The sequence below is a fragment of the Rhipicephalus microplus genome, chromosome X (genome assembly GCF_043290135.1).
Source record: "Rhipicephalus microplus isolate Deutch F79 chromosome X, USDA_Rmic, whole genome shotgun sequence".
In the NCBI taxonomy this organism is placed as follows: Eukaryota; Metazoa; Arthropoda; class Arachnida; order Ixodida; family Ixodidae; genus Rhipicephalus; species Rhipicephalus microplus.
Genome location: NC_134710.1, coordinates 120,960,958 through 120,985,953, shown reverse-complemented (window position 1 = coordinate 120,985,953; position 24,996 = coordinate 120,960,958). Strand labels below are relative to the sequence as shown.

The following is a 24,996-nucleotide window of genomic DNA, read 5'->3' as shown; positions in this document are numbered from 1 at the left end:
GATAGACAGACAGACAGATGGAAGAACAGACAGACAGACAGACAGACCGACCGACCGACCGACCGACAGACAGACAGACAGACAGACAGACAGACAGACAGACAGACAGACAGACAGACAGACAGACAGACAGACCGACCGACCGACCGACCGACCGACCGACCGACAGACAGACAGACAGACCGACCGACCGACCGACCGACCGACCGACCGACCGACCGACCGACCGACCGACCGACCGACCGACCGGCCGGCCGGCCGGCCGCTGCCTGCCTGCCTGCCTGCCCGCCCGCCCGACTGACCGACCGACCGACCGACCGACCGACCGACTGACTGACTGATGGACGAACGGATGGATGGATAGACGGATGACTGAGCTGAGGGCCAGCGAAGCTTCGCCCCACTCATCATTCACTCCGTGGATATGCTGTGAATTTTTTATGGCATGGCTGCACTTCTGCACTCAGTGGAACGACAAACAATTGAAAGAAGTTGACTCTAGTTCGAAAACACCGCCCAAATTTATCGACCATCCTTGACGCGATGCCGGGCTTCATCGTAAGCAATGAAACGTAGCACGCTGAGGGTTGGATTGGTTTTTCCGCACTGTTGGCTCATTCAAGTGGGGGTGTCGTCAGAGGTCGGGAAGATCCTGAGTTTTCGCCAAGCTCGAGCGATCCTGCATAGTGCCCCAGCTCATACCTCGATTCTAGTTCATGCAGTTTTCTGTAGCACGCACAGCATTTCGCGAAGTATCGTTCATACATGGTAACGGAGATGAACTATAGCCATTCACGCCACGGCAAGAACTAACTAAGTGGCGAGCTTCCATGGTTTGAGGAAGTATTTTGATTTCATGTACATTTCAGTGTAGCTCATGACTTCATCCGGTGAAAGTGGCACAGACCGTACACTCGCACTGTTATGATCGGCCTTCCTGGCTCGGCACCGCTTGGACGCGTGAGACATTGCAACTGAGCCTACCCTAATTTGCCCCGGGTCAGTGCTTCCTGAGATGCGCCAAGAGGGGCAACAACACGAAAGTCATTCTTCGAATTCACCAGGGCCGTCGGCGCCCCTCGTAAAATCCTTTGAACACGCCTGACCGATTAACGGATTAAGAATAGCTGTTGACAATCGGGCCTGCTAGCTCTGTTCGTCAAGGTGCCCCGAACAATGAGCCAAGAGTCCGAGATTCGTCTGAGGGGATGTTTACCATGTACTTCGTGGCACTTTCATGGCGACAGTTTTTCACAAGCCGTGATCTGCCCAGCTCCGCTGGCCACAACGACGACTTTACATACAGAGAGGCCTCCAACCACTATACGGCAGCAAAGAAGCCATTTCACACATTGCCTGTCATCGTTCTATCTGCAACTTCCGGAGACAGCTCCTCTCAGCAGTTCTGAATAGCACACCTCGACGGCAAGCTGCTTTGCGAACTAGTAATCTTGGAAAGCCGAAATGCACAAGCTTCACATCATAAAGTTATGAAGGCACTGCTGAAGCTTCTGCCATGACACTCCCGGGTTTGAGTGTGCGCGTTTTACCCCATCTCTCTGTTTCATTTTTTTCTGTCTCAACCTTCTGTTTTCCCTTACTCCTTAGCCAATGCAGGGTATCAAACTGGGCGTTTGTATTGCGGATAACCTCCCTGCCTTCCACGTAACATTTGTGTCTCTTTATCTCTTTGCGATCCACATCTTCACTTTTTCTCTGCTCTTTAACTGGCAAAATGCAACTTATTTTTCTTTGACAGCTCTTAGTTTTCCTCTATGCGATAATTTTGTTATATATAAACAACTTATTCTCTTACATACTTCGCTAAATTTTACGACAACCATCCGTAGTGGGTATAAGTCATTGGTTGCAAGAGGAAGGAGCCGAAGAGCATGTGAGTGCTTCTTGCGTGTTCACGTATTTCACATCGCCTCTAATCGCTGAACGAGCAAAAGCTAAATGGAATGTATGTTATAAGATTTGCAACAGCAACTGTACAATCATTCATTTACACAGCGCTCATCGAACAACCATGGCAATTCTGTGCTCTTGAAGAGCATCAGCACTGCATTTTGTCTTGTTTGATATACGTGCTTCAAGGTGTTTTTCTTATTTCACGCTATCTATGAAGAATTATCATGCTCTAAATACCACAATTCTGAATTTAGAACATAAAGAGCGCGTCCAAAGCAAGAAAACAGAATAAAACATTTCTGTATACACAACATATTCCATTCGTATGGGCTCGTTGTCATTGGTCGTCCACCTGCGCTTAAGTATGGTCAGCATCGATATTAGCTAGATGTTTATTGTACGAGCCATTCTTGCCGATGATTTTTTTTCTATATACAGACCCAAATTCATAACTGAAGACATTTTCGGCGCATATTGAACGACGACGAACAACACACGAAGCAACATGACGTGCTCCATTTTTTGCCATTGGTTTTTGAGCAGAAGAGATGCTTCAGTTGTGAACCGATACCAACTAGCTCAAACCAGGAGTCTGCTAGGCGCATATGTCTTTCTCTAAAGTCGCATGCCGTAAATTTTATACGTTCAAACAATCCTCCGTAACTTAACTCAGATTAAAGTGCGCAGGGGTAATCAACGGCAATTCAATCTTCGGATGCTTTTTGTCAGATTTTTTTATTGGGGAAAGTTTTCCGCATGTTATCTGCACGTCACGTCATGCACGAGACCCGTAGCCAGGAATATTTATTTTGGGGGCAGGGGGGTGGAGGGGCAGCTGTTGAAGGTCTTGAAAAAATCTATTTTCATTATTTATATTCAGTAAAATGTCCCTTCATTATGAATCCATAAGGAGGAAAGGCGAAGTAGCCCCCCCCCCCCCCTTCGCCTGGCTACCAGCCCATCATAACCGCTCAACTCCAACACGGTGGCCTACATGACGTCGAGGCAGTATAGCCATGCGGCGATTAACATGTTTCGGTGCGATAACGATGTTGCTGGAATGTTATTGCGCCTCAGTGCATGAATAATGAAAAAAAACCTGCATGTCATGTGCCGGTGACACTAACGTAACAATGGCACCACATAGTTCACATGCCACCATGTTGGTGCTTATATGTGGTTGTTTCGGTGACGGTCAATGAGAGTGAACTATACGCATCATATAGAGGGATGTCAAACCACCACACGGTTGCTTCTTTACGTTGTTTTGTTCTGCCACACTAACGACAGCGGCCGGCTTCACCACGCAATGAAGTGGCTCTGCGCTTTGCTCCCTGTGGCCTGGCTTCAAGGTGTAGCCTACGCTAGAGTGTTGCGCGCTCTTGGAGATAAAAGCGCCCCGCCCACATCGCCAGCAATACACGTCGGCAACGACGATGACGAGTACTACCTTGAGGACACGGGCGAGAAGGAGTACTATTACTACGATCAGGACGAATACTACGAATACTTTCAGGGTGAGTCAGCGAATGAGAGGGCGAAAAGAAATACTGGACTGATATCATCACCGTCACCGTTAATGAGCTTCAAATACCCATTCTCAGCTCTCATAACGTGGTACGCTTGCAACCATTCCGATCGAAATTACTTTGCCCAACACCATCGGCATAAAAAATTCCTTATGAAGAGCACGAAAAATTGACTGCAACAACACTTCATTTGTTTGTTTGTTTTTGTTTTGTTTTGAGGATAGCAAGAAATATTTCCGAATTAAATTTGATACGATCGTACGTTCTGAAAAACCTTCGTTACATAACACATATGAGCTTATGAATTCCGCAGCAGTTCCCGTGAATGGCTGTATAAACCCTTCCGTATTCGACATAATCAGGGCTTATTAAATCCACAATAAATATTTCATGCGAAGTCAATTGATAGGAGAGAAATTAGGATCTAAGGACACTTTCTATATATAGGGCGCGCATGCCTGAGAATTAAGGATGAATGAATTACAGAGACAGGTTGAGCATAACCTCCAACCCCTATAAATCACACGACCGAACGTGAAATACAGACGCTTTCGTTATTGACGTAGAGCCTTTGACTCTGTATATTGAATTTTTTGTTACTGCATCAATTACCTGCATATTCGCCGCGTGAAGTTTTTATAGAATCTCGCTTAAAGCCTCGGGTTAGAATTCCAAAGTTTTTCATTCGTTCAATGCGACTCTGACTCTGCAAAATATGCCACTGTTCCACCACATATTCCACAAAACAGCTTTGTATTAGCATAAGTTTGATTGTAATATGCTATCTGTGCATAAATATTTTCATAGAAGCTGTACTGAACAAAACATTGAACAAACGGGGATACAATGCTCATACAGCCAGTAAAAAAATATCCGCTGAAGAACAGTTGTATTACCTACAAAAGACTACGACTTTCAAAATAAACACCCCGTACTTTTTTCGTAATTTTAGGTTTTTTTTCTTGTTTCCTTTTTCTTTTTCAGACAGGAAGCCCATTGCGTCTTTGCGTAACCGTAGAATGGAAAAGGCGATTAGAAAACTGCGACGCCTTGCTCAAGCAGGTTAGTATACAAATGAAGAGTTACACAAAAAAACCTGTCATGGTTTGAAATATCCTCCAGCACTTTTTAAAACCACTGCTGCCAATAATTATATTTCACACATTCACTTCACTCTTTTTTTTTCGTGCAGCGTCTGTGCAAGGATGCAATGAAACAGAACTTGTAAATGCAAGAAATTTGTGTGAAAGAAAAATAACCTTGGCCAAAAAGATTCGCAGCACGGGACCGTCGAACAAAAAAATGAGGTCAATGCACCGGAAAAAAGTTTGCAGGTACCTTTTCTATTAACACGTTGCACAAGATCATTAATGCAAATGTCGATGCACATAAATATTTAAAAGTACGCCTCATAAATAGTGCTATAAATATTATAGATCACCTGCAGACTAAGTGGGTGTGCATTGTACGAATGAGAGATAAAGTGTCTTCAACATTTTGAGGAGCAAAGCAGGATGTCGCGACGGCCGATTTAAAACGTCTTTCTTATTCCATAGGTTAGTGACCGAGTACGCTGACTGCATATCAGCCATAGCGCCCAATGGTGACTGTCCGGACATAGCCTTCAAGCTGAAGACGGACGCTCAGCGAAGCGTCCACATAGAGGGTTTTCAAGTGTGTCGTTCTTCGGGTACTGAGCCTGTAGTTTGGCTCCTATTGGTTGCAGTCTACTTCTACATCTACTTCCAAAAGCTGTGGCCAAAATAAAATCATATCACCACGTCGTTGTGATGCAGTTACTACATGTTCCTTTATTTCGGTATCGCCACAAAATAAAACGCGTTATAATACGTTTAGAAAAGTTCGGCGATTCACTTAGTGTTACTGAGCTGGGTAAGTAACTCTGATCATGTGTCCATAATGCTCTTCACGTGTCTTACAATTCAAACCAAGTGTATTTCATAATTTGTGTTGTATTTGCATGGAAACTAACTACTACAGCAGAAAATCTCATAGTTAAGAAGGAAACGCCGACACGAGAACCTTTAATGGTTGCATAAAGAACATAATCATAGAAGAAAGTGATTGTAATGGAAACACGCACATGTGAATAATATGATCATGATAGTTTTTCATACATAGCAAAATATTTAGACATGTGATAATTAAAATTGTTGTAAGATACTATATATGCTATAAAATTACAATCATTCCCAGCCTCCTTAATATCTTCTGCAGCCAACGCCCTTTCCAATCATCCCAAATTCGTCCTATCTATTTATTGTCTTCCTTTGGTTGTTGGTGTAATGCAATTTGTCAGCCCTACGCATTACGCCACCAACCTAAGTTTATCTTTCTTGCATGATATCATACAAAATAGTCGCGTTTATACATCCAGCTTATATATGTATGCACCTAAAAGTAAAAAAAAGAGCGCAATGATATACATGCTTTTGTACAACCATGCGCATTTGAAGACAGTTAAGAGAAGCAATAATATACCCTATGCCTCATCAATGCCTCGAAAGATTCATAATGCAACATGTTGATATGAAATAAGAGTTGTGGGTGTCAGCAAAGGCACAACCATACACCGCTTTTCATTCATACGAAAAAAAAAAGAAAACACGTGGCGCAGCCACAGCGTAAACTGGAGGAGAGAGATATATCAACATTTATTGTAGCGGCCCACTAGGAGCACCTTGTAAACACTTTTTGAGCGACTACTGCTAGTACAGTTTCGAAGTGGCTACTACGCCATTATGCGTTGTCATTTTGTGAACCCACTAGGCTACTTTGAGACACATAAACCATTAGGTTTTGAGACATATGTTGTAAGGCAACATATGTCTAAGGGCACCTGACGGGGTTTAACGCCTCAAAACCACCATATTATTTGAGACACGCCGTGGTGGAGGGCTCTGGAAATTTCGACGACCTGGAATTCTATAGCGTGCCCCTAAATATAAGCACGCGGGCCTCAAGCATCTTCGCCTGCAACGGAATCCCGGCCGCCGCCGCTGGGATTCAATCCCGGGACCTGCGGGTCAGCAGTCGAGCACCATAACCACTTGACCACCGCAGTGGTCAATGCATACCTCTGTAGGTAAAGCTGCTTGTCTTGTCTTGTCTCCTAGGAGATCTTGGCTCATACCCACATGGGGGATTGGCCACACTGTACCTCATAATAGATCATTTTTTACAACGCTTGCTAAAAAAAAATTAAGAGAAATTAGATAGGAACAATAATAATGTTCCTTTGAAAAAACGTGAAAATATTGCAGAAGAATGCGGTAAACCAGAATATATGAAACAAATTAACAAGAATGAGGAAGGGGGAGAAAGAATTGGATATATCTGGCAGTTGCTTGCTTGCACCTCTTTTTTGTCTATCTTTTACCCTCTAAGGGGGGAATTGAACAAGAAGCCCGCGGTTAATGTAAGTTAAAAATTAAAGTCTGCACGGGGTGATAGGAAAAGTGATTACTTTGCTTGTTTTTAAACAGAATATGGTCATTTTTACCCGAAGGAAAATGAAAAAAATATTCACAAAAGTTTTTGAATGCCTTAAAATTACTTACAATACAAGATTCTTCGGTAGGTTAAATTATACTGTGTAACAACTAAATGCTAAAATTAAGCTTGGTTTGGATAGAATGATCAATGACTCAGCAAAGTAATCTCCTTGTGTTATACAGGAATTCGCAGAGGGCCCCACAGATATTCTTATCGCTAAATTCTAATGAACCAGCCCCAAAGGGCATAATATTCAGAGTACTAAGTGCAATTTTTAAAATAAAGTTTCGAAACATTCTCACTTTGATTTTTTCAGTTTGATTTTTGAAACGGGGACATGTTAAAAGAAAATGGTCAACACCTTCAGCTTCGTAACAGCTAGAGCACAAAGTGGATGCCAATGACTAGACCTGAAAGTTAAGCGGTGGTATACGGCATCGTCATTGAGTTGTCGAGACTTCCAATTTACGCGTGCGACACCACTTATTATTCCATGTGAATTGCAACTGCGAGCAAGCTGCTATGGGGGCATAGTTGATCACTTCGTCTTTTACGGTGGTCCCATCGTCTCGTTCCTGGCAGCAGGATTAAGCCTTGTACCTCCGTAGCTGCACATTTTGCGGACGTTGTGGCTTTTGATAAGCACAAATTAAAGATGAGCCTATCGCAATAGGTGGGAAGCTTCAAATCATCCACTTCTTACATTATTCACACGAAGTGACGCTTGATGTCCTTTAACACTTTTACCACACAACATTTGCTGCTACCCCAACACGATACCTCTGCAATGTGTTTTCCAGAAGCAGTTGCAAGCTCTGGCATGACTCTGTGATCGCACATTTCACTACGACAGAGAATGCCTCGGTTCAATTCCGCGCCGGCAACGTTACAACGGTGACGCGACATTCACATTGCTTGTATCTCCAAAGAACGTAAAAACTTGCCTCGCTTGACGTATGAAGAACTATTGCCACTAGAGCATATTTAATGGCTGTAAAAAATTTGGCATCCACAATTTTTAGAATGACATTTCACTTCAATAATTCTTAAGCGACCTCAAATAATTCTTTTTACAAATCAGTACACAATCACGTTCACTGTAGGCGTGGATGTCGCTATGGCGCATTGATCTGAAGAGGATTCTTCACATGATCGATGATAAACCGTGCTTTACCGTATCTACTTCAGAGGATCAGCTGCTGTTATTTTCATCTAGACATGGCACATTCCCAATAGAGATATTGGCCGAGTAGGCAGTGAATTTTCCCAGTACTTTCTGCACTGCTTCATTCGTAGGCAAGCTTGGCCCTAGCCCATATTTGGCTATATAGTGTGCAACTAACTCACTTTAGATGCGAAAGAACCAGATGAAAGAAATGCGGGTGCCTGCTCCACCGTGTCAAACGACATGAACCGGTAACAAATTTTAAATTATGTCCTCCTGTCGTGATGATTTCTTGTTCCTTTTAACGGTTGCTAAACATGGTCTACTTGATAGCCAAATGGGAGATTCCTTAAGAACAACTCTTCTAATTGACCACACGACGTCTAGTAGAACCTGAAAAGAAATTTGAGACCATGTTATATAATCGACTCTCATATTGTAGCAAAACAGCCGTTCGGGCTAGTTGTTAGCGGTTAATTGCGAAAGCAAGAAATGGATTTGTGCTGCGTTTTCACTATACTTCCAGTTGAGAGTGTGCACCTGTGTTTTCTTCTCCAGCCCCTGTTACGTACAGCACCCCACTTCTTGCTTTCACGATGAGCATTCGACTCTTGGTCGATCCCTTCAAGGTTTCAGGTGTCAATCATCCCATCATCATCATCATCGTCGTCACCTCTGCACCATGAATAGTGAGAAAGAAGACGGTGACACGCACCACCCGCCCGCATGCGCATACTCGACCCCCCTGAGCCGTCAGAACAGGACCGGCGGTGACGCGCAGCACTGGCAAGCTGGCCGGCAGCCTTGATGACGGTGTGATTTGCACAGGATAAGAAGCGACGCGATGACCGCAACTGTGTCCAGCGTGAACGGTGAGCTGAAAATGGTTCGTGTAGGTCAGGCGCAAGCTGACAGCAAAGTGCGCGTTCTTTGCAGCTGCCCTGCTGGCCGCCGTCATTCTGCTGGCTGCGCTCGGCCAGACAGCTCGCCAGGGGAGGTCGGCCGACGAGTATTACGACGAGGAGATCTACTACGATGAGAAGGCCGCCGACGGCTCCGCCGATTTCTCGGAGGACCTCACGTACGCGCAGTACGACCAGGGTAAGCGACAGTTACGCATTCAAACAAATTAACCCTTCAGTGGATGAGAAAATATATCGTCAAGCACGCTATTCGAGTGCGAGTCCTTGACTGACCACCAGTAAAAATGAGCATGATTAGTTTTGATCAGACCTGGTCTAAATGTGAAGGTGTACCTATGCGCTGCCCCACATTCTCATGCAAAAATACTCGCGTCCTCTCTGCAGAAATTATGCTGACTATTAGTCACCCGCGATGCGGAATATAAGAAAACAAGTGACACTTTCTGTCACCCTCTGTCACTTCCGAGTTGGCCATTGGCACACTCGTTCTGCAGAAAGTCTGCAGAGAATTTGCAGCCGCGCAGGATGCAGCATGCCAGCAGTATATCTGCTGAAAGTCTACAGCAATTCTGCAGCATTCTTGCAGAATATCCACATTGATTTGTCGCGTTGAACAAGAAGTAATAGCTACCATTTGTAGTGGGTTCGTTCGAGCAGAGGCGGCCAGGGACGCAGGCCCAAGCCCGAGGGCCACAGTAACGAGAAGCACGCTCCGCGTTTTCGACACAAGTAACCCCGTTTATTTCTACACCATCATTTATGTACACAATACCGTAGAGGGCGCCCTAGACTCAACACAGCTGGAGTGCTTAACATGACGCGCCCTCTACACCATTCGCGTTAGCACAATCATTCAAGGAAGATGCAACGCCGAAGGGTATCATACCAATCATACACCCACTAAACGCGTGCTCAACACATAAACGCAACAGGAAAGTAAATACCAAACACATAATCACTCGCACTTCCTACCCTAACACCTACCACCCGGTATATATAGTCATGTTATCTGTACCGGTCATTGAATGCCCGCAGAAAAATTCCTATGCTTCAAAATTTCACATTTATACGTATACAGAATACGTGCATAATTATGGTGGCCATGATGTAACAATAAAATACACTGATCTCTTAATATACACCTGTCAAATGTTCACCGTTCTTTCAAGTTGTGACATTCAATTACCAGCTGACAGACTGTCCCATAGGAATGCGGAAAACTGCAGCCTGTCTTCAGACAATTTGTAGACTGGTTTGACTGATGGGTGACTGAAAGGTGAAGCATATTTAGTTGTTGTTATGGAATGTGTCATGACACATAATATATAAATATATATGTATAGTATATATACATCCCCACACGTACTCACAGGGCCCACATTACAGACAAGTCTGCTTGCGTCTGCTCAGTGTCTGCAGAAAATTTGCCAAGTATGTACGGGGGTTACTGGTGGGTGACTGGTTGCTCACTAACAGGTGAAGTTCTTTTAGTTATTGTTATCAATTGTGTCATGACCCCGAATGCATATATATATATATATATATATATATATATATATATATATATATATATATATATATATATATATATATACACGCATGTAATATACAGGGTCTCCCAGGTAATTTTAGCCAGAATTTGAAAATTTGCCGGCGCACGCAATTACGACGCGATGAAATGCATGTTGCTCACCGTAGCTTGGAGATTATCAGGATAGTTTTTTCTGTTCTCAAATATTGTTTAATTATTTCTGTTTAATTAACTAACTTTTCAAGAAACGAAGATGGATAAAAAATTTCAATTGGAAAGTTGGAGATCAGTTTGCAAAACGTCAGAATAGAGAGTTTTGAACTTTATAGGTGGTAAGTATTAGTGTTTTTCTGCTAAGTACAAATGCCCGCGAAATATAAAAAACCCGCTCGCGCCTCAGTGCGCATGATGATTCTAGTCCTCCCTAACGTTCCGCGTTCGAACGACACGCTTCCCTCGCACCGGTTCATGATAGCGGTAAGCGCTCACAGCGGTTATCGTTTTTGTGGGCGATAGCAAAGCGTGTTCATCGTAAAGCTACCACCATCGTTGCGGCCCTGGCGAGACAGCACAATGGGGCACATGCCATGGTCGTTCGTGCGCGAAACATTAGGGAGCACCAGAATCTTTGTGTCCACTGGCGCACGAGCGGGTTTGTCTCGTGGTATTTTTTGTATATCGTGGGCAGTTGTAATTAGCAGAAAAATACTAATACCTAACAAATATAAAGTTCAAAACTGTCTAATTGGACGTTTTGCAAATCTGATCCACAACTTTCTCACAGAAATATTTCATCTATTTCATTTCTTGAAAAGTTAGTCCATTAAACAGGTCTAATTAAACAATATTTGAGAGAACAAAAATTGTCTGGCTAACTCCAGGCAACGGTGAGCATCATGCCTTTGGTCGCGTCGTAATAGCGTGTGCCGGCATATTTTTAAAATCCGGCTAAATTTACCTGGGACACCCTGTATAAATCTGCACATACACACACAGGACCCACGTTAACAGACAAGTCTGCTTGCCGTCTGCTAGGCGTCTGCAGAAAATCTGCTGACTAGGCTACAGAAAGGTCCAGTCTATGAAAGGTGACTGGGGTGACTCATATGTGACTTGTGGGTGACAGAAAGGTCCATCCTATTTTTGTAAGGGTTGTTGTCACATCTGACTCATAGAACATATATACACATATTTGTTCAAAGGTACAGCGACGCAGAATGAAATTTTTATAGGCCAGATTGACTTCGTTGCACATGTCACACTTCCCGCACCACCTCCCTATGACCCGCGCAGAGTTTCTGACATGAAGACTACACCACATAGGTCTGCAACATTAGGCTATATATGAAAAGCCTGCTGTGGGCTTTCTTTGTATGCCGACACATTCCACACGAAGAGTCGGACACAGCAAACGTTTAGAATATATCCTAATTCACATTCAAAGTGCACCTAGATGCTCATTCTTCTGATCTAAACCCACCGATAGCGCGTCCACACTGACGCAGCTCTATAAGAAATGCAACGAAGGTTGTAGTGACGTCACATCATACCTCTATTGATGTGAGCGATCTCTGGACCTTCGCAACGTACTGTCGTGAGCAATACGAGCTCGCACACGCAAGCGCGTGGCGAATAGCCTCAAAGCCGAGATAATGTCATACGTGGATGGCACTCCGAAACCGGAGGGGAAAGGAGGGCGCTCTTCCTCTGACTGTTGGCACTCCCGTCTGATCTTTGCTGTGAAACGGGAGCTGATCGTGTGCCATCGGTCGCTAGGAATGATAACACGAGAAGTTAATTCCCCAAAACAAACTAAGTGAAAGATGCTTATCAAAATACTCAGCGAACACCACCTATAGATGTAATAAATGCAGGACCTGTACATCACGACAGGCTACCTCACAGCCTATATCTTTGCAGCTGCATAGTTTTATGAGTAATTCGTTCTGGTTGTGCGCATTGATGCGACCTCATACTTCCGCTGGCAGCCACTGTCACGCTATAAGCTGTGTTTTGCACCAACTATTTTGCGGCGGGAATGTCAGCAGCAAGCGCGCCACCCTTTCCACTTTGTTTCCGACCGTGACCCCTGCTAGTCAGCTGATGTAGGGTGGCAGGCTATTCGCCACGTGCTTGCGTGTTCGTGCTCTATTGCTCTCCATAGTACGTACCTGCAAAGCACCCGTTGCTGCATCACTCGCGGCTGATGCAGCTAGCCATGGCGACTGTCAGTGCGTTTTTTTTTTTGCTGGTTGTTGTGTAGCAATCGTGTGCGAGAGCAGACAATACTCAGCACGACGTGCATCAGAGCTTTGTATAATCACGTGACCAAGCCATCTACATTGCTATGTCACTACCCAACTCAGCGTTCGGAAAGTGAAACCAAAACTCGTCTACATAAATAAAGCGACATTCAATGATTCAACGAGAGTACATGAATCTTGGTGCGTGTAACATATTTCTCGGAGCTATAAGAAAGGCTTGCAGAAAAGAACGTGTAAGCCACAAATATGATGACACCACCCTTTCACATCAGAACAACTTATGAAAAGTGGGTGATGTGAACCATCTAAGTGAAACTTGAAAATGACGCTGCTGTTCATCTGTACGCCTTCTGCTTGCTGTAACATATACTCCCAGAGATTTATAAATAGAAAGAACACAATTAGTTATAAATGCACGTACTTATGTAAGCGAGTGCTGTTATTGTCATCCTCGGTGCGACAGTAATACATTTTCCCCCAAACTTGATCAAAAAAAATTTTGACAAATGATGTTGGAGCAACAGTGATGTCTCTCGCGCAAGAACATCTATCACAAGCCCTCTACGACTTTACGCAGTGACTGTTAAGGCGAGCCCCACGAGTAGCAGCTCACCACAACGTGAAACCAAAACGCCGAAGAAGGCTGCGATGAAGGTGCCGGCCAAGGTTCCTGCCAAGATTTCAGCCAAGGTGCCACCCAAGGTCCCGGAAAAGACAACCCTGTTCAATGCACCAACTGTCGTGCCAGCTAATGTCCCCGCCAAGGTCCCGGCTAACGTCCCAGCCAAGGTTCCGGTCCAAATTCCGACTAAATTCCCGGTGGATGTGTCGGTCAATACATCGGCCACCATCTCGTCGACGTCTTCTCTGAGCGGCAACAAAACCAAGTCAAGCACGCGTGGCGTGCACGCCGCCATGCAGAAACTCCTCGCAACGTATAGCACAACAACATCGCCCGCCGATAGCAGCTGGAGTAAGCATGTCGTCAACATAACTGAAGCCATCACTAAATTTTGTGCTAAGCAGCTGTAAAGCTCATTCCGTTAAAAAGCAAGCTATAACTTGTTAATAAGGGTTGCAGCGAAAATTCTGTGAAAAAAAAACGTACGAAGTGAGCGTATACGAAAAAAAGTTCACGAAAGTGCGAAAAAAAAAAGCGTACGGGAGGCGAGGAACGGAAGGCAAAGAGGGACAACACGAGCGCTGACTACCAGCCGAATTAAGCTGGTAGTGAGCGCTTGTGTTGTCCCTGTTTGCCTTTCGTTCCTCGTCTCCCGTACGCTTTTCTTCCAGCACTTTCGTGCATGCGCTGCAACCCCTTAATAACAGGGATTTAAACCAACCAGCCCAAATTGCAGTTTTTCTTGAATTTATGACTTTTATTTTTGTTAGATCGTTATACACGTAATGGTCAATCAACCTTTACTGCACAAAATTTCTACGCATACTCTCAAAAAAAAAATAGAGACATTGCTTGTTCTTAATATCGTTTCATCATTTTCATTATAATTTTGTCCTTGCTTTCACAGAGTTATTATTATGACTCCATTGTATATATCGTCACAGACTATCTTTCGCTTTATTTTGTTTTCCAAAGTCATTTTCCCCTTTCAAAAAGCTGGGCAGCACTAACGAGAGATTTTATATGGTTAACCTCCTGTCAGTCATTTATGCTTCTCTCGTCTACCTCATCTGAATTGCTGCAAATGCACTCAGTCGGTGAAAAGCTATAGGTAGATGCGTGTGTGCATAATTTTCCCAGATGCCCGTTAAATACTTGGCCTGAAAACGTGTCCCTGGCAGATTACTTTCTGGGGATGTTTTCATTTAACCAGATATCGGCACTTATCATGTCCGTTTGCTTGGACAATAACCTACTTTGAACTGAAAGCGATGTCATTGAAGGCTATATCTACTGTTTGCTCGTACACTTACAACTCGATCAAATGAAACCCAAATTTACGAAGTGTCATACTTGATAGATATGTGGGGTTCAACTTCCCAAAACCACCATATGATTATGAGAGACGCCGTATAGTGGAGGGCTCCAGAAATTTTGACCACCTCGGGTTCTTTAATGGGCACCCAAATATTTAACGTGCGCCCAACGGGCCTAAACCATTTCCGTCTCCATCGGAAATGCAGCCGCCGCAGCCGGGATTCGATCCCGCGACCAGCGGGTCTGTAGCAGAGTACCTTAGCCACCAGACCACCACGGCGGGGCCGAAGTTTCATACTTAGCGAAGTAATTCGATCGTCCTCATCGCTTTGTCAGATCGACTTTCAACGTTGGGCATATATTCAGTAATTCTTCAGCACTGATCTTCAGCAGCCCCGCCGTGGTGGTCTAGTGGCTAAGGTACTCGGCTGCTGACCCGCAGGTCGTGGGTTCATATCCCGGCTGTGGCGGCTGCATTTCCGATGGAGGCGGAAATGTTGTAGGCCCGTGTGCTCAGATTTGGGTGCACGTTAAAGAACCCCAGGTGGTCGAAATTTCCGGAGCCCTCCACTACGGCGTCTCTCATAATCATACGGTGGTTTTGGGACGTTAAACCCCACATATCAATCAATCAATCTGATCTTCAGCACTGATAAGCGAATGACTTTGATGTGAGAAAGTGTAACCTGGACTTTTGCAAGGTCCTTACAGGGAGACACTACACGACGCAAATACGATTATGTTTAGCATGATTAGGAGGCCCGGCAACACTTCTTTGACATGGTCAGAAAACACTGCCGATCTGTAGTCGAGGTTCCCGAGAAGACGCAAACATTATAGAAAAGCACACAACCTGCATGTTCTAATTATTTCTCAAAGCCAGAAAAAAAATGTGCTCTCTTCTCTCGACAAATGATGCCATAAAATCAAATGACCACGTCACAACTTTCAAAGTCCACGGCCATTGGTTGATTTTAGCATCGTGGGCTACATAGTTATGGTGGCCGCCATGGGACTCTGCCACGTGCCCGCGCACGCTCTCGCGATTACTCTGAACGTATGCGGCCCATCCGAAGTAAAAAAAAAAAAAACGGATGATCGCTGTGCAATAGGAATTTGTATAACACGAAAGTGAAACGTGCCCACACAGAAGAACTTGAATTATTGCATATAATCATGCCCATTTATTCGATGTCATTTCAGTGACAGAAGTACGTCACAAAAGTCTCGGCGGACCGCGGCATAGAACACTTTCGTGTTAAAAAAGAAGAGAAAAGAAAGTGCTCAGGGTCATGGCGCCCGCTTACGAAGAGAGGCATTTGCCCCCTTCTCATGTCGTTTCCTGCGTAGCTTTCAGCGCACTCGCGAGTACTAAAGGAAAGAGATGGCGCTTGAAGCGTGCGACAAATCCCTTAAACTCCATTCGTGCTTGACGGATTCTGAAAATTTTCGTGATGCAATGAGCCCTTTTAATGGAGCCATTTCATGAACACTTAAAAAGGTGTTATAGGGCCCGCTTAACGGCAAAAAATCAAGCTGCTATTATTTTATTACACAGTAGCCGATTACAAAGACTAACATCTTCAAATCGGGATTGCACTATTGTTAGGACCTAAAGGTCTGCTCAGCCAGTTCTAAACATGTAAGCTTTCGTCGTCGCGTACTTTTGTGTCTGCGCTTGGAAAAACAGGTGCTAATGTTTCAAAAACTGCTTCAATCCAGTATTTACCATTACACTGCTAACATCACCCTTTTAGTGTGGAGAGTATTAGCGGAGGAAAGTCTGAATGTCGGAAACAGGCTAGAGCGGGACAACACACAAGCACGGTGCTGAGCAGGCCACATCTACTTCTTAATAGGTGAGAAGACGCCAGCCACAGATTACCTTTTGGACACGTGCCACGTTCTGCACTCCGAGGCCTCGTTACAGGTCAGCCTTCGTAGGGAGTGTGTCAAGGTAAAGCATGCGAGGATCCAGGATCGGCAGCAGGGATGGCAGCTGTTCCTTCGGAAGTTCAACCTCTCTTCAAGGACTACGCAGTTCCTTTGGCGTCGTTTGCTGTCGTTGATGCCCGAAGAGGACCGCAAGAACTACCAAGGTCAGCGTATGAGTGTGGCTTTGCTCAGTGCCGCCTTTGTGTATTGTCTCCTGCTGTCCTGTCCTAGCGCTGTAGCCACATTTCCGCATGCCGTTTCGTAAAACGGCTCCAGAGAGCAAGCACCCAGCTCAACGCGTGTAGTTTTGTCTGCTGGCTACGTGTCAAGTGTTAGAAGTGATGGCGGAAACTTGCGAACGAAGGTGCATGTATTCAGTACTTCCAACAGTAATTTCACAAGCGAAATGACTCACGACCAGGAATCCACATCCTTCTCAGAGACAGCCCATAAACTTTTTCTGGTATGACCCCAAGCATATGCACAGCGTATGACCGATAAATATGAAGAGTGTAGCAATCTGACGGGGCTACTTAAAGCGTATTGTTATTCGTTATACGAATCAAGTGAATCTATAATTTTCATCAAAACTCAATAGTAATCTTAGTTTTTTTATTTTTATTTATTTATACTAGCACTGTGCTGTAACCAGACAGTACCTTCAGTGTACGTAATCAGCAATAAGTACAGTACCGCAAGAACCACATTACAAATACTTAGGTGTAACTTTTTCAGGTGACTGTTCATGAAATGCACATGTTGATTCAGTTGTTGCGGAGGCCGCCGATTCATCAAACTTTATGCAGCGAAGCCTGAGACCCGCACAAGCATGCTTAAAATCAATGGCGTATTCAACATACATTCGGCTTGAATTCGCTTGTGCCGTGTGGGACCCTTAGAAAAATACTTTAAGTGAAACACTTGAAAAACTACGAAACATAGCTGCAAGGTTTGTGCTGAAGTCGGTACTCAAAAAATGGCATTTGCACAAATATGAAAAAGGAGCTAGGATGGGAATTACTCTCATCTCGTCGAAGGAAACTGTCGTTAAAGCTCTTGTATCAAATTTTTAAGGTAAAAGCGGCATTCGAAAACAAATGTACTTTCACAGTTCTCAATAGGTTTCTTCGCAAAGAGATCGTTGTTTCAAGATTTAGAGTACCATATCAGATCTAATTTCTAAGGTAGTTCTGTGTTTTTTTTTTCGTTTCATCAGTGAATGGAATCGCTCATCAAGTAAACAAGTGGGCTGCATTAATGAAGATGTGTTTTTCTTGACATTGTAAACAACCCTGCTGCAGCGCCTTCGGGCTAAGCGGGGTAATCATTAAATAAAGAATAATAGCATGCGTTACATAATGACCTAATTTACCGTAAAAGGGTCGTGAACCACCATACAGGCTTGATGAAAAAAACTAATTTTACTGAAAGCAAAACGCTGTCACGAACGGCTCAGCCATATCTCGCAGTTGTGCGTGGCAGGCAGAGTTAACAAGCGGAACCAAAAGTTCCCGTTTTCTGAGCCGCATTCTTTTTGTACAGTGGCCTGTACTCAATCTCTTCGAAGCTGCCGGAGCGTTCTGCTTGATGTCGAACAACACATAGCTTGCTATTGGCTAATAGCCAACCTAAATGAAAAGCGGCTTTTGGATCAGACGCGTTGCTTCCCATGGAGTGCCACCTCGTCCCGTCCCCGCGCTCCATAGTCTGCTAACAGTACACAGTAGACACACTAAGGAGCCAGGATTCACAACGGGCGACAGTGAACTCGCGCTCACGATGAACGCTGACGTAACTTTGTTCTGTCGCGCCATTCTGACCGGTGTATTTCAAGAGAAAACGGTGTGCGCAAATAACAAACAAGAACACATACAAGATAGAACAGGGTCAAGCGCGAACTTTCAACTGAATTTTATTATTCGTCAACCTTCAAATATATACTTACGAAAGAACATGATCGCGTGCACATTGTCATGCGTGCAAGGGAACACAGAACTCTCACTTGGAAATAACGGGAACGCGCATTTGCCAGCGCATTGTCAAGCTTGCGGGTGCTCAGCGATTTTCCGAAAGATTAAGATTTTTGGGTAGAAGCAGTGAGACCACAGCACGCTAACTGTTGGAAGCCATTTATACATCTGCAAGAGGCAATGCTTGTGTTAGCGACACGTCGATTTCCTCGTTTGATAAAGAGCGTACGTTTCGGCGCGATTTCTTGTGAGCTGTTTGGTTTTTGACCATGCATGTGACCATGTGCACGTGACTATTGAGTTGAAAGTTCGCGCTGGTCCCCGTCTCATTATTTGTGTTCTTGTCAGTGATTTGCGCACATCAGTTTATCTTGAAATTTGAACCAACTCTTCCAGCTGCAAGTTTTGCTGGGCTTGTGTAACGCTCGCTGAGACGAAAGAAGAGAGAAGCGCTTGAAGGGTCCGACAAATCCTCGCAACTCCACTCGTTCGTCGCGGAATAGAAAAATCATGGCGCCAGTCGATTCTCGAGACAATAAACTACAATATTGATGTCAGTCTATAATTACTTGAAAACGTTGCTCAGAATCCCCTAAATTTTTTCTTCCTAGATCCGGTTGGCAATACGCCTAAAAAGCGCCTCTGCGCATGAAGTATATAGCTTTAGCTATTTCCTCTATCATGGTGAACACAAAACCTAATCTCGTGCGGAAAAAAATTTTTTAATTAAACGTGTAGAATATGTTGTTTTCCAGAAAGGAACACATATGTATACCAGATTTGTGAGAGAAACATTTTTAGAGAACATGATTGATTGATTGATTGATTGATATGTGGGGTTTAACGTCCCAAAACCACTATATGATTATGAGAGACGCCGTAGTGGAGGGCTCCGGAAATTTAGACCATCTGGGGTTCTTTAACGTGCACCCAAATCTGAGCACACGGGCCTACAACATTTCCGCCTCCATCGGAAATGCAGCCGCCGCAGCCGGGATTCGAACCCGCGCCCTGCGGGTCAGCAGCCGAGTACCTTAGCCACTAGACCACCGCGGCGGGGCAGAGAACATGATACGAGCTCGTACCATGAAGGAGTGCTCAAAAGCAAGTTCGCCATGACGATCCACTTACGTCGAAAGGACGTGCTTTACCCTTGTCATCATATTCCAAAAAAGAACTGTTCTCATGCCTTCTTCGAAAAGAAAAATAAACCCGGCAAAAGATGAATGTGACATCAAGCTGTGACAGCAAGGTTCATTAGATTACTTAACTGGCACTCGCAACGTCACATTGTTAGCAGTCGATTAAGGGTATTGAACCTATTCTCGAATCCAGGCAAACTCGCTGGAATCAGCGCGGCAGCCTGAAGTGGATACATACCTGGGAACGTTGTGAAGATAGCACAATACTAACAGCAGTGTATATAGCTTGCAAGTGACGTCATTTCCTGTGTTTCGTTCACCCTTACCACGCACACGGAGCACATACGTCTCAGTCCCTAGTCCGTGGTGTGGCACGTAATTGGTGAAAGAGCTTCGCACGAGATTTGGAAACATAACTTGCATGTTATGAAAAACGCCCGCACACACGTATACGATATTCTGTCTTGAGGTCCTTCCTGTTTATGCGCGCATGAGCCATGTGTTGCGCTTCTCGGACTACAGACACTATACTCGGACAGTTGTGTACCGTGCGATCACAGTGGTTTGTGATCACCTTTAGCAAACAGAACACGCCCTTGCTTCTGGTTCCTTTTTTTTATCTCATTTACGCTTACCTCTCGTGCGGCAGTCTAACATCGCACAAATCACCATTTCGACGTACGGCATTGAAGGGAAATGTGACAGCCGCACAGCTTGACTCGGTGTCGTCTGCTGCTATGTGCTCGGTAATGGTGGCGCATATGCCGAGATCGTATCCCAGAGTTCAGTGGTGTGACGTACTTGCAAGTTATGTACGCAGAACACAAAGTGTTTTTTTTTAATTCATATGTTCTCCAATTGATTGATTGATTTATGGTGTTTTAACGTCCCGAAACGACGATCTGATTATGAGAGACGCCGTAGTGGAGGGCTCCAGAAATTTTGACCACCTGGGGTTCTTAAAGTACACCCAAATCTGAGCACACGGGCCTACAACATTTCCGCCTCCATCGGAAATGCAGCCGCCGCAGCCTGGATTCAATCCCGCGACCTGCGGGTCAGCAGCCGTGTACCTTAACCACTAGACCACCACGGCGGGGCAATATATTTTTTCTAATTACCCGCGACGTGTCAGTTCCGCTCAGCGTGAACTCACATGACAACATTGCTCTGACTGTCCCCCTCGTTCCGTTTTCTTCCTCACGCGGAGCAAATATGTCATTTATGGTCACAAGCAACAAGCTTGCTATTTACCCTACTGGAAAACTACAAACCGGACAACAGCTGTAATCTATGGCCGTTCGTAGCTGTAACGCTGGCGTGACATATGGCGGCGTAAACAATACAGGCACGTGAGGTGTTGTGTTCAAGAACCGCTCAGCAGGCTTTCAATTTCAGAAAAAAATTACTAGCGCAATATTCTCTCCTGATGTGTTTTGTCCTTGCGCACTTCTGTGACGCAGACAGCAATTCCCGTGACGTCTATAGTGTACATGCTGTCGACTGGTTCCTATGCGTGAAATATCAAATGTGATTTTTCTTCTGCACTGCTTTGCGATGCAGCCGCCCATCCGTTATTCCTTGCCTCGTATAGATATCGTGCATGATCAACCGATCACACTAAATTTTGCGTGCTTTCGACTGCGCAAGCGGCGATAACAGCGTGTAGCCAAGAAGCGCGAAATCATAGGATCTAGCGCTGAGTGTGGACATTGTTCACGCGCTTTAATGAACTAAGGCGCGTGGAGGGTGCATCGCGTGTGCGAAGGGTAGCGAATGAGAGGAGAAAAGCACCCCCTCGTCTTGGAAAACGGGGTTGTGAGTGATCTTTCAGGTGTACCTCCCACAACATGCAGCAGTTACAACTTTGTTGATTGTACGGTTAAGCTTTCAGATTGTGCACAGTCTTGACGTGTTTCGGTGTCTCTATTTTTGCGCATGGAAAAACAGCACTAACTATTTTCCTTTGATCCGCAGGATGTAACATGACTTACGTCAACAGGACGGCCAAGTTATGTGATCGCAATTTAGAAAACGCAAAGGAGGCTGCCCAGATTATGTACGACTACGCGTATTCGCACAGTCCAAGTCAAGGATGGAAGATGGTTTGCAGGTACGCTGCAGCATTTCACTGTAAGATCACAGCGTGACACTTCTGCCTGTAAGCAATGAAATACTGTCTTGAGCATATGACAGCTGGCTCGGCAATACGCACGTCATGCCTTCATACTAATGCGGCCACTAGTAAATTGCATTCACAAGCGCACACATCGAGAAACGCTATTTTAGACCAGTTCATTCAGTAAATATTCATTTATTTCATTCAACCTCGGCTGCCGTGTTACTCTACACTCGAGCGTTCTAAGTGAACTGCATAAACGGCGTATAATTGGCTAAAATACTTATTACGAGTGATGGAGAACTAATTCGGCGAGAATGTACACCATGGATAGTATATATGCAGCTCATGTGCAACGAAAATTAATAATGAGAGGGCAAAGTACGACTATAATGCTGCAAACATTTAAATCAACCATTTCAATATTTATTGCTTGGTCTATGGTATGAATTGTTAAAAAATGCGTTGTATATCTGCATGCCAACATCCCCTGACTGATAAAGGAGCGACATCTATAGTTGGTAATCTCCTGCAGATTCGTGTCGAACATCTCGGATTCGTTAACATGCACCCTAAAGTCTAATACGTTAGCGTTATGGACTCTGCTATACGACGGCACGATACCAGTGTGAAAGTATCGCATATTTATTTGCAAAGTCGACATCGTGTTGTTTACTTGCCTAAGTGCGGCCATGACACCTACATTGTCTCAAATTAACAGCCGCATGTAAGAGCAAAAAACCAATTCAAGGGCAAAGCCAAGCGATGCTACTGAGATTGCTGCCGCTCAAGACCGTTCCTTGCAAATAAATAAAAGGGTTACCCCCAGCAGCCTTCTATTAAAAGATGAGCTATGTCAAAGTAATCAAGCTTATATTTTGGTAGTCTTCATACTATCACAAGACAACGTAGTTTTGCGCTTTCACTCGTTGTTCTACCAAACAGATTCTAATAACATTTATTATTAAACAGATACAAGGGACATTTATTTAAGAGAAAATTAAGCAATAATGCGGATGGATTGCGGAATATAATAGGATAATAGACAACGGTGCATTCGAATGTATGAATAAAATGCTGGTGAGGAAAATTATGATGTGTCTCCTTGACAGCAAGTGAGTGGCTAGACAAGGAGTGAATTGTAATATTCCCGTTGGACAAGATGATTTCGAATGAACGCCTAATAGATTGACTTCTGATAATACATTCGTTCCCCCACTTTATGCGATATTTACTTTATGGAAGGCGCTTCATGTTACAGAAGTTTTATTACTGAAGCCCCAATGAAATGCTCTTGCGCGCGTATACCATGTAGCTGAGTCTAAGGGCATGGACGTACCCAGAAATATTTTCAGGGAAAATGGGGCGCAGGCCCACTGTGCAACCCCCTGGCACAACCACTAGCAGAGACAGACATGCGGAATTCTCTTTCTTCGCAGACTGGTGAAGGAGTACAGGTTCTGCATGAGCGAGCTCCTAGCCGGCTGCCACAGCATCGGTGCAGAGATCAACCGCAGGATGATGGTGAACGTGCGCGCCGAAGGCCTCCCCTTCTGCGTTTCTGGCGGGGTTCGTTGCGTAGCGGCTGCACCCTTGGCTGTCGCGCTTGCGCACGTGGCACTCTTTGCCCGCGCAGCACAACGCCCGTGACGTGACCTCTGCTTTCCGCGAGGACTTGATCTACTAGTCACTGCGTGAAATTCTGGCACAGAAATACGCGGGCCTTGTGCAGGGTGCAATTGGTGACGCCCTTCTACGCTTTGTTGAAGAAAAAAATAATGCACGCAGAGAGCTTGTGTTCAGGGTCCTTTGTTTTTCCATCGACTAACTTAAATAGTTTGTGCTTGCTCAAATCTGAAAAGTACTAATATTGCACTTTAAGCTTTCGATCGCCCTTTATTATAAGTCGACATAGACGACTGTTGCATACCCTCCTGGTAGAGGCGTTTTTTTTTAACGCACACACTATAAGACTTTTGTCGCGGAGGAGTGGGTGAGTGGTAATGAAAACACCTTGATAGTATGACATTCCCTTGCTTTAGCTGGAATAATTCAACAACAAATGTAATACCAAATCGTATATAGCGGATGACGATGCTGTTTATTCCATCAGAGTTCTTTTTATCCGAAATGAGACTAGCTTGACACGGTCAAGAAGCCGTGGACACAACCCTTCAAGGTAGGCACTCTCGGTGGAGAGGATAGTGGGGTAGCAGCGAAGCTAGACGACCTCAAGGAGCCCGGAATACGAGTAGTCCTCTAATCACCCCAATGTTGGAGTTTACTTCCTTACGAATCGATTGCCGCAAGCAAGTGCGTACATAGAAATAGTGGAGTTATGAGCATTTGTCACACGCTCTATCTTTCTCTCCTCCGTCATCCCGACAATCCCGCTGCAAGCTTCAGGGAGAGATTTCAAGGGAACAGATGTTACTTCCAACGTTACTAGAATAGATTGTTACGTGTGCGTGAGTCCTGACGACTCCTCGTGATAAAATGTGATCACTATTTCCCGCTATGGTTCTTGCGAACGCAAGTGTGTCTCCCTGTGTAACGTTTGTAGACTGGAGCGCGGCGCGGCGCGCGACGGCTGCCCAAGGCAAGAAGCGCATCTGATCTAAACGCAGCTCTTGGTTTATGCAGACTATTATCCAATGGTACCTTACCTGCTGTTTGACGACTTCACAATTGGGCTGAGCTTTTCATGCTTTCCGCAGGCTGTGTCATTTCACCCAACCATAAGGTTGGTTCATATGACCCCCGTAAAGAGGATGAGGGTCAGAAGGGAAGTTATAGCCCCTGAATCCCCACGCCCCGCACCTGTCGGTGCGCCACTGCGTAAAGCATGTGCACATATATTAAGCTAAGTATTTCTATGTATTTAGCCGCCTTCGCACGGTTTTTCTCATGGTTGTGTTCAACTCCAGATGTGCGCACTGCGACAGCACTCCAAGTTTAGTGCACATGGTATGGACCTGTCCATCGTACAATGACCCAACTAGAAACGTAGAATCCTGGGAGGCCTTATTACACAGCCGCGACGCTGAAG

General features: G+C 44.8%; 2 protein-coding genes across 3 annotated transcripts; both read left to right on the top strand.

Moving 5' to 3' along the window:
- The first annotated feature begins 1,878 nt into the window (after positions 1 to 1,878).
- LOC142776966 (uncharacterized) lies at positions 1,879 to 5,212 on the top strand. The gene is made up of 5 exons (XM_075881279.1): positions 1,879 to 1,894; positions 3,205 to 3,431; positions 4,428 to 4,505; positions 4,636 to 4,777; positions 5,000 to 5,212. The coding sequence occupies exons 2-5, from the start codon at positions 3,224 to 3,226 to the stop codon at positions 5,208 to 5,210; spliced, it is 639 nt and encodes a 212-aa protein (XP_075737394.1). The 5' UTR covers positions 1,879 to 1,894; positions 3,205 to 3,223; the 3' UTR covers positions 5,211 to 5,212.
- A 3,666-nt stretch (positions 5,213 to 8,878) lies between these two features.
- On the top strand, positions 8,879 to 23,738 carry LOC142776965 (uncharacterized). 2 transcript variants are annotated; one of them, XM_075881277.1, is made up of 6 exons: positions 8,879 to 8,996; positions 9,061 to 9,225; positions 13,420 to 13,815; positions 16,641 to 16,880; positions 21,806 to 21,941; positions 23,387 to 23,738. In XM_075881277.1, exons 1-6 carry the CDS (start codon positions 8,969 to 8,971, stop codon positions 23,595 to 23,597), a joined length of 1,176 nt encoding a protein of 391 aa, XP_075737392.1. In that variant the 5' UTR covers positions 8,879 to 8,968; the 3' UTR covers positions 23,598 to 23,738. The 2 variants fall into 2 exon arrangements, with proteins under 2 accessions (XP_075737392.1, XP_075737393.1); XM_075881278.1 differs by lacking the exon at positions 16,641 to 16,880.
- Positions 23,739 to 24,996: the final 1,258 nt, after the last annotated feature.

Excerpts from the sequence above, each read along its gene's own strand:
- LOC142776966 (XM_075881279.1), top strand. The coding sequence starts at position 3,224 with ATGAAGTGGCTCTGCGCTTTGCTCCCTGTGGCCTGGCTTCAAGGTGTA. Across the intron at positions 4,506-4,635 it reads GCGACGCCTTGCTCAAGCAG|CGTCTGTGCAAGGATGCAAT; the intron begins GTTAGTATACAA and ends TTTTTCGTGCAG. Across the intron at positions 4,778-4,999 it reads CACCGGAAAAAAGTTTGCAG|GTTAGTGACCGAGTACGCTG; the intron begins GTACCTTTTCTA and ends CTTATTCCATAG.
- LOC142776965 (XM_075881277.1), top strand. The coding sequence starts at position 8,969 with ATGACCGCAACTGTGTCCAGCGTGAACG. Across the intron at positions 8,997-9,060 it reads AACTGTGTCCAGCGTGAACG|CTGCCCTGCTGGCCGCCGTC; the intron begins GTGAGCTGAAAA and ends CGTTCTTTGCAG. Across the intron at positions 21,942-23,386 it reads GGATGGAAGATGGTTTGCAG|ACTGGTGAAGGAGTACAGGT; the intron begins GTACGCTGCAGC and ends CTTTCTTCGCAG.